This window comes from Hoplias malabaricus, chromosome 7, assembly GCF_029633855.1.
Source record: "Hoplias malabaricus isolate fHopMal1 chromosome 7, fHopMal1.hap1, whole genome shotgun sequence".
NCBI lineage: Eukaryota > Metazoa > Chordata > Actinopteri > Characiformes > Erythrinidae > Hoplias > Hoplias malabaricus.
The window spans coordinates 9,960,790-9,975,019 of NC_089806.1; the positions used below are offsets into that span (position 1 = coordinate 9,960,790).

At 43.7% G+C, this 14,230-nt stretch overlaps 1 protein-coding gene across 3 annotated transcripts in view; it reads left to right on the forward strand.

Moving 5' to 3' along the window:
- Window positions 1-14,230, forward strand: part of gphnb (gephyrin b) — a 136,405-nt gene that overhangs the window by 65,149 nt on the left and 57,026 nt on the right. For all 3 annotated transcript variants that reach the window (XM_066676540.1, XM_066676542.1, XM_066676541.1), the window contains exons 3-8: window positions 199-256; window positions 405-497; window positions 2,349-2,443; window positions 4,980-5,046; window positions 9,485-9,757; window positions 11,099-11,233. In XM_066676540.1, coding sequence (XP_066532637.1) covers window positions 199-256; window positions 405-497; window positions 2,349-2,443; window positions 4,980-5,046; window positions 9,485-9,757; window positions 11,099-11,233 — 721 coding nt within the window. The remainder of the gene's footprint in view (window positions 1-198; window positions 257-404; window positions 498-2,348; window positions 2,444-4,979; window positions 5,047-9,484; window positions 9,758-11,098; window positions 11,234-14,230) is intronic.

Consider the following 14,230-nt stretch of genomic DNA (forward strand, 5'->3'; position numbering starts at 1 on the left):
TCTCTGTCTCTCCCTCTCTCTCTCTCTCTTTCTCAAATCTCTTCAGTCAAATCAGAAGCCCTGCTCGTGGCCCATAAATGATACTGAAATAATTTCAATGCTCACTGTGCAGTTCTCAAAACTAAAAGTGTCTTTAACACCATTGTATAAAACCTAAGTGAATTCCAGACCGTCAGTGGCTGTGATTGTGTTTTCCAGGTTGGGGGGAACCATCTCAGCTTATAAAATTGTCCCAGATGAAATCGATGAGATCAAGGTGAGCTTGTGTGTGTTTTTTAATCTACTCTGTATTAATTTATTAATTTAAATAAGCATGAGGCAAGTGAGAGGATTCCACACTGAGGCAAACTCATTTTTTATACATTGTAATGGACCAATAAAACCCGTTTTCTTCTGTTCTTTAGGAGACACTGGTGGACTGGTGTGATGAGAAGGAGCTGAATCTCATCCTGACTACCGGGGGTACAGGGTTTGCCCCCCGTGATGTCACACCTGAGGTAGGCTAGAAACAGGAGGTTTGCGTCCTGATAAAAGTGATCTCTTTCCAGTACTGGATGCCACACTGTATGAGATCTGCAGCTGAAATCTCCACCGGATTCTCCCAGGCCGTGTTTGCATCGTGCCAAGTTTCGCCGAGTTATCTTGGTTTTCTTTGGTGGCAGGGGTGCCCTATCTGCCACTGTGGAGCGCATCCTTTTATACAGGGGGTATCCCCAATGTAGGAGTGTAGAAGCAGTGGGCAAACAACACATCAACACATCCAGTGTGATACATTCCAAGAAGAGAAGTTCTGGATGAGCTGACGTCCACAAACTTGAAAAAGCAGTAGTAATGATGATGAGATGATGAGAGTATGGGTCACATTAAACCCGTAGACCTTTGTTAAGGAGATCTGATCTTTGTAGTAGCTGTTGCCTATGTTGTTGCTATTAAAACATGTTAAATCTCTCTCTCTCTGTGTGTCTCAGCCCACTGTCCTCCTCAGCACTCCTCCCTTGATCTTTTCCCTCTTTTGTGGTGCATTTGAAGTGCCATTCTACTCAAGGACAAAGAAGGCACATCAGGGAGAGGAAAAACCCTTGCTTTCCTTGTTATATACGCACATATTTTCTCTCTCTTCTCTCTCTTATTCTCGCTCGCTCTCACACCGCCCCCCCCCCCTCTCTCTCTACTGCTTCCAACACACCAGTGACTTTCAGTCCCAGAGCCTCCTACAAGGATATATTATAATGTATTGGACTCAGCTCTTGGAGGCTTTGGGAAGGAGCTCCTGAGAGAGAGAAATCTGAATGGACTTTTTTTTTCGGCCCTGTCCAAGAAAGCACAATCATCCTCTCTTCCTCTCTGCATGTGTAGGATGTACCTCCCTCTGCCCCCATTACTCAGCACGATGCTATCCAAGGCAGGCATCTGTTAGCGAACATAAGAGTTGGGCATTTAGTGTTCTCCAGGCTTTGAGTTCTTTCTCTGAGGTTTCTCTGCTCTATTAGTGTCTGTGAAGTTTGTTGAGGCTGCTATGAATGAATGATTTATATCACTGAACTAGCTTTATATTTATATATATATAATTTTTTTTTTGCCATTTGCCGTACTCAAAATACAGGGTGGGTCATTTATATGGATACACCTTAATAAAAAGGGAATGGTTGGTGATATTAACTTCCTGTTTGTGGGACATTAGTATATGAGTGGAGATGGGTGGTGACCATGGCGGCCATTTTGAAGTCGGCCATTTTGGATCCAACTTTTGTTTTTTCAATGGGAAGAGGGTCATGTGACACATCAAACTTATTAGGAATTTCACAAGAAAAACAATGGTGAGCTTGGTTTTAATGTAACTTTATTCGTTCATGAGTTATTTACAAGTTTCTGACCACTTATAAAATGTGTTCAAAGTGCTGCCCGTTGTGTTGATTGTCAATGCAACCCTCTTCTCCCACTCTTCACACACTGATAGCAACACCACAGGAGAAATGCTAGCACAGGCTTCCAGTATCCGTAGTTTCAGGTATAACTGTACCTTAGGCAACCAAGCTTCTGAAGAGAGAAATAAAGACCAGTGTAAAGGCAAATTGAAAAAAATTATTTGGGACCCTCATATAAAGGATGACACACTAAGCACATACAGACTATGAGCCCATAGCTGTTTATTGCTAACTCAAGGGCTTTTACTTGTTTCAAAACTTGGAATTAGCCTCAGTACTCGGAAATGTCTCAAGTGTTCCCAAACTTTTATCAAGCATATAGAGATCACTGTTGATCAATTGGTGAAAAGTGTGTTGTGTGAAGAAATCACAGTTTAAAATCAGAGGTTAAATCTTCTTTCCTTCTCTCTTTCTTTTCACCAGGCAACTAAAGAGGTGATAGAGCGAGAGGCTCCAGGAATGTCACTGGCGATGCTGATGGGCTCACTGAATGTGACCCCTCTGGGCATGCTGTCCAGGTGAGTACACAACCTCCTCCCCAGGTGTGTGTGTGTGTGTGAGATTTGAAGTCAAATACCAAACCCTTATTCGAGGTCTCTTAAAGAGACAGACCCATATGACACGAATAAGACATATTTGCCATTATATGGCTTCTTTAGTTTTAGTTAAAATGTCCCCTGTGGTGCTCCATAACGTTAAAATAATTCACACGGTCATTTGAACATGGAGGAGATATGTGAGGGGGCAGTGTGGCTTTTGTGGTTTCACTGCATGAAAGAAGAAATAACTTGTTGCTCTCAGAACTTTGCAGGACGTGAAGGAGGCTCAATAGTTAAATCCATCAGTTATTTAAGTTGTACACACATATTAACAGATTTCATCATGTTTAGTAATAGTACTAGGGCTGGACAATAATTTAGTATCAATATATATCACGGTATGAAATATTTAAATAAGAATGATATGATTTTAAACACATTTTCAATAGTTCAGTATACATTATTTGCAGCGTCTGTCGCTGACTGACAGTCATTACTGGGCACTGTAGTTAGCAGCAGGTAGTGTTTTAGAGATTGTGGGTTCGAGTCCCGCTCCAGGTGACTGTCTGTGAGGAGTGCGGTGTGTTCTCCCTGTGTCTGCGTGGGTTTCCTCCGGGTGACTGTCTGTGAGGAGTGTGGTGTGTTCTCCCTGTGTCTGTGTGGGTTTCCTCCGGGTGACTGTCTGTGAGGAGTGTGGTGTGTTCTCTCTGTGTCTGTGTGGGTTTCCTCCTGGTGACTGTCTGTGAGGAGTGTGGTGTGTTCTTCCTGTTTCCGCGTGGGTTTCCTCCTGGTGACTGTCTGTGAGGAGTGTGGTGTGTTCTCCCTGTGTCTGTGTGGGTTTCCTCTGGGTGACTGTCTGTGAGGAGTGTGGTGTGTTCTCTGTGTCTGTGTGGGTTTCCTCCGGGTGACTGTCTGTGAGGAGTGTGGTGTGTTCTCACTGTGTCTGTGTGGGTTTCCTCTGGGTGACTGTCTGTGAGGAGTTGGTGTTTTCTCCCTGTGTCTGCGTGGGTTTTCTCCTGGTGACTGTCTGTGAGGAGTGTGGTGTGTTCTCCCTGTGTCTGTGTGGGTTTCCTCTGGGTCACTGTCTGTGAGGAGTGTGGTGTGTTCTCCCTGTGTCTGCGTGCGTTTCCTCCGGGTGACTGTCTGTGAGGAGTGTGGTGTGTTCTCCCTGTGTTTGCGTGCGTTTCCTCCGGGTGACTGTCTGTGAGGAGTGTGGTGTGTTCTCCCTGTTCCCGCGTGGGTTTTCTTCTGGTGACTGTCTGTGAGGAGTGTGGTGTGTTCTCCCTGTGTCTGTGTGGGTTTCCTCCGGGTGACTATCTGTGAGGAGTGTGGTGTGTTCTCCCTGTGTCTGCGTGGGTTTCCTCCGGGTGACTGTCTGTGAGGAGTGTGGTGTGTTCTCCCTGTGCCTGCGTGGGTTTCCTCCGGGTGACTGTCTTTGAGGAGTGTGGTGTGTTCTCCCTGTCTTTGTGGGTTTCCTCCGGGTGCTCCGGTTTCCTCCCACGGTCCAAAGGTGTGAGTGTGTGTCGCCCTGTGAAGGACTGCCGCCTGCTCCAAGGCGTGCCCAGAGATTCCGGGTTGGCTCCGGACCCACCGCAACCCTGAACTGGATAAGCGCTTACAGACAATGAATGAATATTAATATTTAAAAAGCCAATAGGTTTAGGCTTGATGGTGATGTCATGTTTCTTGTTTGTTCTTAGAGGTTTTTCAAGAAATATATCGTGATATACATTTTGGCCGTACTGTCCAGCCCTAAGTAGTAGATCCCTAGGTGGATCTGGTCACACGTTTTAAGACTTCAGTGTAGTGTGCTGTGAGTCAGTGGGGAAACTAACAAATAAACTCGAAGATCAGGGCGTGACACGTTTAAACATTATTTAGTAACTTACTAAGTGTTGACTAACTAGATATTGTCATGTGTTTGCAGGAATATTCCAGTTTGTTTGTGGTGGACTATTGCCTCTGTGTTTTTAATCCCAGTCATCACTGTTCCCCTTGTGAGATTAGACTTACTCTGGAATAAGAAAAAATATATATAACTTCCTTATTTTGGGTGTTGCTCAGAAGGCCTTTTCGGTTCAAAGTAGAGAATGTGAGACGATACGGTATTTTACCTAAAGTGTGAGAGGAGATAAGGGGCGTCATATTTAAAGGAACAATATGTTATATATTTAACGTAAAAAAATAACAGTTTCAAAAATCATTGTGAATCCCCATTGACCTGTAATAGGGAGAAAAAAGCCAAGAGAGCCTCTGTCGTTGCCGCTCTGGGCTCAGCACTGCAGAAACTGAACTATGTAACTTTTCGAGGAGGGTTGGAAACCTCCCTCCCTCCATTAAGTTCAGTTCAGTAACTGAGTAAGACTCAATGACACCAGGGGGAGGCCCAGGAGCTGAAAATCAAAATCTTACCTAATGGTCCTTTAACTTGATAAAGTCTTCACATTTTACACTTGAAAATGAATGTTAAAGTTTGTTTTTTAAAGGTTTTGAAAGTTGGAGTGTTCTCTTGTAGGCCAGTGTGCGGCATCAGGGGGAAAACACTCATCATAAACCTGCCTGGCAGCAAGAAGGGCTCACAGGTAAGACATTAATACACAAGTATAAGGGGTTTCTTTTGTTTATTCTCTTCACATATCGACCTCTCTCTCTCTCTCTCTCTCTCTCTCTTTTCCTCTAATACTCTTGCTCTCTCCCTCTCTGTATGTCTTTGGCTTTTCCTCATTCTACCTTTTCCTATCACCTGCTATTTCCCACCCCCTCTTTCTACCTCACTCTTCTTTCTCTCTTTCTCAGCAGTGTGGATTATTCTCCTTTCTTCATTCTCCTTCCATTTTTTTCAAAATATTTTCTGTCTCTCTCTGTCTTTCTCTCTCTTTCTCTCTGTCTCTGTCTTTCTCTCTCTCTCTCTCTCTCTCTGTCTTTCTCTGTCTCTCTCTGTCTTTCTCTCTGCATCTCTGTCTTTCTCTCTCTCTGTCTCTTTCTCATTCTCTCGCTCTCTGTCTCTCTCTGTCTTTCTCCCTCTCTCTCTCTCTTTCTTTCTCTCTGTCTCTCTGTCTTTCTCTCTCTCGCGCGCACTCTCTCTCTCTCTTCCTCTCTCTCTCTTTCTCCCTCCCTCTCTCACTCCGTTTCCCTGCCAGCATCCTTCCCATCTGTTTCTTTCTGCTTACAGATCAAATCTTCATCATTAATGTAGTCTCTCTTTCTTTAAGAATCAATTACTCTACCTCCACCCATCTGCTGCCATGTTAACATCCCTGCAGCTCTTACAGTTAGCAGAGAAAAGAGCGGGAGGCCTGACGTTTATTACACTGTATATGCTATGAAAGTATAATTGAGTGTGACTGTAAGGGATCTGCTTGGCAGGAGACGCTCTTTAATAAGTCTTCCACACCATGGGATTGTATTGATTTTATGATCCCTGATGCTCTGACGATGTATTTGGGCTGTTCATGAGTTTTACAGAGTCTGATCTGGATGTCAGGAAGGGCAGATCAGGGTTAAATCTCATCTAAAAATGGGGGTTAGAGACATGCTGTTATCCGTGAGAATTTTACACGAAACAAATACTTTGCATAGCTAGACCTTGACGAATTTTCCCTCAGATTTTGTGCATCTGTAAAAGTGGATAGCTGTTCATCAAAGCTTCCTTTTGATAAGGTATTAATAGGCATTTTGTCTCCCCTGTGCCTAGTGAGGTCAGGTACCGATGCCAAAAGTTTAATCCTGGATCACGGATAGCTCTCATCGTCCAGCAAGTACAGGATGGAGCTCCAACACTCCAGAGAACACAGTTCTACTGCTCCACAGGCTCCCATTTTGTTTTGTGGTCTGATGTGGAGAATACAGTAGAATGTGTCCACACAGGGTCGTGTTAAAGTAGCGGAATTCCCTCATTAAAATAGGGAACATCTAAAACTAGAAAAATAAATAAATAAGAGGAGTGTGATGTGTTCTCCTTGTGTCTGCGTGGGTTTCCTCCGGGTGACTGTCTGTGAGGAGTGTGGTGTGTTCTCCCTGTGTCTGCGTGGGTTTCCTCCGGGTGACTGTCTGTGAGGAGTGTGGTGTGTTCTCCCTGTGTCTGCGTGGGTTTCCTCCGGGTGACTGTCAGTGAGGAGTGTGGTGTGTTCTCCCTGTGTCTGTGTGGGTTTCCTCCGGGTGACTGCCTGTGAGGAGTGTGGTGTGTTCTCCCTGTGTCTGCGTGGGTTTCCTCCGGGTGACTGTCTGTGAGGAGTGTGGTGTGTTCTCCCTGTGTCTGTGTGGGTTTCCTCCAGGTGACTGCCTGTGAGGAGTGTGGTGTGTTCTCCCTGTGTCTGCGTGGGTTTCCTCCGGGTGACTGTCTGTGAGGAGTGTGGTGTGTTCTCCCTGTGTCCGCATGGGTTTCCTCCGGGTGCTCCGTTTTCCTCCCATGGTCCAACAACACACGTTGGTAGGTGGATTGGTGACTCAAAAGTGTCCATAGGTGTGAATGTGTGAGTGAGTGTGTGTCGCCCTGTGAAGGACTGGTGCCCCCTCCAGGGTGTGTTCCTGCCTTGCGCCTAGTGATTCCGGTTAGGCTTCGGACCCACCGCGACCCTGAACTGAATAAGGGTTACAGACAATGAATATTAACACTCAGAGTTTTGCTGGTTATTATTGTCTGGTTTACGTGGAAACTCTGAGCTTGGCCTTGTGTCTCTGTTGAGGGTTTTCTCCTCCAACAGACGACTTGATTTACCACAGTCATTCCTCTTTTATAACTCCCTCCAAACTCGTCCTCCGTTAGCCGTGGAGTCCAGCTGAGTGTGGCAGGAGCTGCCTGGGGTTACAGGTCCACGTTCAAAAACGCAAAACAGCAAGAGATCATCGGTAGAGTGACCCTAGGTCCATCTCTCTCCCTCTCTTTTAATCTCTTCCTTTTTGATTCTTTCCTGGGAGTCCAATCTCAGTCTCTCTTCCCCTCTCTCCCTGTTACTTCCCTCTCTCTCTCTCTCTCTCACTCTCACTCTCTCATTTATGTTGCCTCCGTTATATCCTCTCACTCTTATTGTCGCTCTCTCTATCTCTTATCTTTGTCTCATGTTTTTTTATATATTGTTTCTTTCTTCCTCTTTCACTCCATTTTCATCCTGTCTTATTTTCTCCATCGTTCATTCTGTTGTTTTCAAGCTCTCTCCCTCTCTGTATCCCTTTTTCATTCTACTTTTGCTTCCTTGTGATTTCTGTTCTTTTTTTCCTCTTGTTCTTACTTGCTTTCTCTCTCTCTTTGGCTCTTACTCATGCTTCTCTCTCTCTCTCTCTCTCTCTCTCTCTCTCTCTCTCTCTCTCCCCTCTATTCCTCTAGGCCATGAGCATGTGAATACACACATTACAACATGTGGAGTGGGAATTTTTTTTCCTCTCTTTGCCCACCCTCAGGACATGCTGTATTGCTTTGTTGAACATGTGCAGATAACCATCCATCCCACCTCTTTCATTTCTCTTTCTCGCCACTCTCTCGCTCCCGCTCTCCCTCCGTCTCATGCACTGTATAGGAAAGAATTTGCCCGGAAGCTTTCATTTTCTTGTAAATGATCCTTATCTTTGTATCTGTCTCTCATTCTGTGCTGTGTTTATTTTATATATAAAAATAAGTATGATCCCCAAGCACATCCTGCTTGTGAATAAACATTATCCATGAAGATGTGTAAGGGTCTGTTTATATGCCCAAGTATAGTTTGAAGTATTAGCTATAAATTGAATTCTGTTTGAGGCCTAGTTAAGACCGTCTTGATGAAATATACATTAACCGATGCTTAAAATAGACAGCAAGATGAATAATTCCTCACACCCTTCAATTCCTCAAAGAACAGAAGATCTGGCAGTTTGAACACCAGCGCTGCACTGCCTCGGCCAGGCTGGAGGAATCTGTGGTATACACACGGGGAACGCGGTCTGAGGCAGTGGTCCGTTTTTGAAAGTTGGGCACCAGTTGGGTGTTATGTCATTAATCGATGTTGTCTTTAATAGCCTGTAATTTGTGTAACTTCACATCTTTAATTCATCGCTAATGTTTAGCATTCACCGTATTAAAGGGGAACTCCACAGTTTAGGTCTGACCAAGTGATCTGAGTGGACTTTCCATGAGCGCTGATAAAGAGTTAAACAGCACTGGGACTTTGAACTCTGCGTGTATCACTCTGTGTTAGCGTTAATGAAGCACTATCGCACGAGAGGGAGTTTTAAAGAGCAGCTGTACAGCATCAGCAGTGACCTTGGGTTTAAATCATTAGGTTCAGAAGGCAGACTGGATTCCACTCAAGACGCCCTTATATCTGTCTACGGCAGGATGGGAATTTCACTGTCTGTGCTCATTGCACCACAGAGCCTTCTTCCTTTTAGGTGTACCTCTGTTTCACCATCATTAGCGTTACATATAAATCTCAGGAGACAGAATAGGTTCACTGGTGGTTGTGGAGAGCCAATATAACACTGAATTTATTGGGCCCCGTTACCTTTAAACATTTCCCATCAAAACAGCTTTTCATTTTATTCATTCATTATCTGTAACCCTTATCCAGTTCAGGGTCGCGGTGGGTCCAGGGCCTACCTGGAATCATTGGGCACAAGGCGGGAATACACCCTGGAGGGGGCGCCAGTCCTTCACAGGGCAACACATTCACTCACACAATCACACCTACGGACACTTTTGAGTCGCCAATCCACCTACCAACGTGTGTTTTTGGACTGTGGGAGGAAACCGGAGCACCCGGAGGAAACCCACGCAGACACAGGGAGAACACACCACACTCCTCACAGACAGTCACCCGGAGGAAACCCACGCAGACACAGAGAAGGAATAACCCGTGTGGTAATTGACATGTGAGGCTATATTCAGTCATATCCTATTGTCGAGGTGATATTTGCGGGTTTTCATAAAATGTATCCCTTCCGAATACAGCTGTAGTCATTTGAGTTCCGCGTTCTTAAAGCAAGCTCAGATTTCATGACAGTCTTAGCACTGTGTAAATACTGTATAATGCCCGTGGCTGTGTCCCGCAGGAGTGTTTCCAGTTCATCCTGCCCGCCCTGCCCCACGCCATAGACCTACTGCGTGAGGCCGTGGTTAAAGTGAAGGAAGTGGTGAACGAGCTGGAGGACTTGCCATCTCCACCACCTCCACTGTCTCCGCCCCCAGCCACCAGCCCCCACCGCCAGACCGAGGATAAAGGAGTGCAGTGTGAGGAGGAAGAGGAAGAGAAGAAGGACAGTGGCGTAGCTTCTGCTGAGGACAGTTCATCCTCACACATCACCGCTGCATCCATTGCTGCCAAGGTAATGCTGAAAGGGAAGGAGTCAGCAGACCACATCATTGTTTGCTACATGTGAAAACACACAACCCATGTCTGTGTTCCTGTATTTTTGTTTTCTAGCTAATGGTTATGTTTGATGCGATATAAAATGAGCTGTTAGGACATTTGTTTTTCCGTCTGGTCATCAGATTTTGTTGTTTCGTGTGTGTGTGTGTGTGTGTGTGTGTGTGTGTGTCTAAATATGTGTGTCTGCACCTGTCATTCATATAAAAACCAGAAATGTGGCCGGGTCATCTTCATCCACAGCATCCACCCCATCATTTCACTGTCACTCCCTCCGGAGGCTGGCAGGTATGTTCAGCCAATCACAGATCAGTGCACTGTCTGCTGTATAAACGAAATATAAAATGTCTGGCACTGTAACAAATATCAAAATGGCTTATTAATGAGTGTTGATTGTGAGAAAATGAAGCAATATTTTAATTTAATTTCGGTCAATACGATATATTTTTCCGATATCAATGTGAACAACAACAAAAAAAAACACAGAAAATCTGCCAAGAACTGAAAGCAACATGACATCACCATCAAACAAATACCTCTTGGCTTTTTTCAATATTAATATTTCTAAACTAACTTTAAAGTTGAATGCGATGAAGTGACCATGATGTACTGAACATCTGTCGGTGACAGATGCTGTAAATTATGAAATATTCAAATATTAAAAATGTGCTTAAAAATCATGTTGTTATAGAAACATTTTATATCGCGATATATATTGATATTGAATTATTGTCCAGTCTTTTATATATAAAGCACTTTAAATTTCTCAGAACAAAGGCTGCATTTGCTTCAAATTGAAACAGCCGTTTGTGATGTCACAGCTCGAGAAATGCAGCTTAGACTTCGCATCTTCTTTTTGCATATTTTTGCTTTAAACGTACAGCTTCGAAATCATTGTGATGCTTCACTGAGCTGCAAAGCCTCTGTTGTTGCAGAAAATACACTATGTAATATTTGAAGGAGGGAAGGAACTATTCCCCCTTCTTCCTCTCCCCCTTGATTTCAGGGCTTTCTGTTAAATTGTATTATACTCTGCAACTGTAGGGGGAGCTCAGGAGCAAAAATACCAAATCTTACCAAGTGTTAGTTTAAGCAGGTTGTGTGTTATCGTCAGTAATCAGATGGCTGTAATTTTCCATTGCATTTATAAAAGTTTCTGCAATAAATAATAAAACAAAGCGAAGTATACCCTGATGATCATTCCCATATCGTACGAACTGAGTTCATTTTATTATTTTGTCCTTTAAGCTTTAAACAGTTAAAAGGGGTGTAATCTAGTGTCTCTCCTGTCTCTTTTTAGATTCCAGACTCCATCATATCTCGGGGAGTGCAGGTTTTGCCCCGGGACACAGCGTCCCTTAGCACCACGCCCTCAGAGTCTCCGCGGGCTCAGGCCACCTCTCGCCTCTCCACCGCCTCCTGCCCCACGCCCAAAGTAAGAACAATCCGCTTCTTGTCCCCCACACTGTCCGCTTCCTGTCTGCTCTTCCTCCGCTTACCTCCGCAAAAACACTCAGCTGCCACAGCCCTCTCTGCTCACACACCCAAGTCTATACGAAGCCTGTGAGTGTGTGTGTGTGGGTGCATGTGGAGGGGTGTAGCTGGTGGGCTTTCTTCAGCGTAGCTTATTTCATAGATCTGGCTTGAGAGATGATATGTTAACGTGCATTATTTGTAGACTCCTGATTAGTCAAAGCCAGTTCCCTCTGAACACACTTCACTCTGGACCAGTGTCTGGCCTCCAACGCTCCACTGGAATAGAAGTGTTCATTTGTCACCTCGTGCGTCGCTATCGCTCTCCCGGCACATTGTGTGAACTGCAGACAGTTGCCATGGAATCAGAGGTTGCCATAGTGACGACAGAGCGGCCATAAGCCGGCAGTGCTTGGACAGGTATGAGATCCGATTAGCCCCACAGGCAGGTGTACGGTAGGAGCGCAGAGAGGTGCGGTACACACATTTTATTTTGCTATATGCTAATGCTAAAGCTACATGCTTTGTAACGTGGTTCTGAATTTTGGTGACGTATATATATATTTTTTAAACATATATTTTTTACATTTTTAATCTCCTGTCTAGCAGCACTCATACTGCTTTTCTCTCAGGTAGCTGCTCAAGTAGCATTTGAACCACACATCCCTTCTCTGTATGTACGCTCACAAAATGCTAGGAAGAAGCTTCACCCGTTTGCTTCTTGTCATGATTTTTCATGTGGATACAAACACTCAATCAGCGAGGAACATTGATTTTGGGATGCAAGGCCTTTCACCGTGCAGGAGCTCCTGCAAACACGGAGCCAATCTCGTATGAGAAGTTTTTTTAATTACTTGTGCAGACCAGCATCTTTTTCTCCAGGTTCCACACACTCTTTCAGTCCACACACTCGCTCCATGAACGGAATCTTACTACAGGGTGGGTCATTTATATGAATACACCTTAATAAAATGGGAATGGTTGGTGATATTAACTTCCTGTTTGTGGCACATTAGTATATGGGAGGGGGGAAACTTTTCAAGATGGGTGGTGACCATGGCGGCCATTTTGAAGTCGGCCATTTTGGATCCAACTTTGGTTTTTACAATGGGAAGAGGGTCATGTGACACATCAAACTTATTGGGAATTTCACAAGAAAAACAACGGTGCACTTGGTTTTAACGTAACTGTATTGTTTCATGAGTTATTTACAAGTTTCTGACCACTTATGAAATGTGTTCAAAGTGCTGCCCATTGTGTTGGATTATCAATGCAACCCTCTTCTCCCACTCTTCACACACTGATAGCAACACCACAGGAGAAATGCTAGCACAGGCTTCCAGTATCTGTTTTTTCAGGTGCTGAAACAGTCCTGTACAGTCCCCTTGTGCCAGTCCTGTGAAAGCAGAGAGCTTCCATACCTGCAGCCAACCTCAACACAGTCCACTAAAAGTGAACCCCAGACCCCTGATTTCAAAAGGATCAGTGCTCTGGACCATGCCTGGGTCTGAAAATGCCCAGAACAACTCCACACTGAAAAGTCCCCCATCAGCCCCAATATTTAATCAGAAAAAAAGCTGTTAACAAAGTTGATCAGTAAAATATGAAAAGCAGGGTATAACTTCTGCACTTTCCCTTGGGATCTATAAAGTTATATGTATCTATTTACCTCTCACACACATTTAAAAATTCCACATTATTTGTTAAAATATAGTTGTTGTTGTTTTTGTTTTTTTTCCTATTATTTTATTAATTTTTCCCCTTTTTTCCTGTAAATTCTAGACACTGCTAAGAAGTTAAGCCTGGGCTTTTCTGAACAACAAGAAGTCTTTTATTGACATCAAGCCTAAGCTTTAATCTCCTGAACTAAACCCTGTGTTTCCTTTCTACTTTACACACTTGGCCAGAACAGTGTTTAATTTTTATGAGGAGCAGAGACTAATGGCTCTGTCTCATGTAATATCCCCTCTCCTGTGTAGTGCACTATTTTGAACATAGATATCCGTTCAAATAGTGCAAAATACATCTGAGCAAAAGCCATTTATATTGAACAGTAGTTTAGATCATTCTGTTTACACTGTTTAGTCATTAGAATTAATCAATGTTTAAATGTTTATTGTTTTAAGTAGAGCCCTAAGTAGGAAATGGGCAATATTTAATAATAATAATTATTATTATTATTAATACCATTATTATTATTATTATTATTATTATTATTATTATTATTATTAATACCATTATTATTATTATTATTATTATTATTATTATTATTAATGGCATGGGGATGTGCTCGTCAGCTGAACCAACAGCAGCTAGCGCCGGTGCTAGCAAACGCTCCCTCGGCCCACGATAGCAACAGGACACCAAGCACAGGCGATGGCAGCAGGCTCCTTGGTCGATAGTCCCAGTGTACAGTCAGGCATTTGCCGAACTGTGACGATGGAAACGGCTCCCCTGGTCAGCAGGCCCTGCTGTTGGCGTCAGAGATAGCAAACAGCTAACATTCCGAATAGCGACAGAGAAACCAAGCCCCCCAAGGTCTCGGAGGACACATGCTTCTCACCCTCCCAGATGCGATTGTTGACAGGTGAATTGGGAAGGAAATTGGGTTATACATTATATATTGGTATATATATAATGTATATATGCTATATATATCAGATAATTAATATTTTGTACTTGCTGTACACTGATATGTAGATGGAACTGACATGGGTGGCAGCACCACATTGCGTCATACTTCGTTAAGTTGTTAGGATGTTAACCTAGCTAACATATGTATCTTGTGGCAGGTTTTAGTGAATCCTTAGGAATGGGAAACAGTGATGGCAGCTTAAATGTGGGGATCTTAAATGTAGCAGTTATTTTAAAACTGCTAGTTACAAGGTGAAATATTTGTATGTCAGTTACAAGGTTTAAATTTCGGTGTTTAATGTGGAATGGCTCGCTTTAAGATATT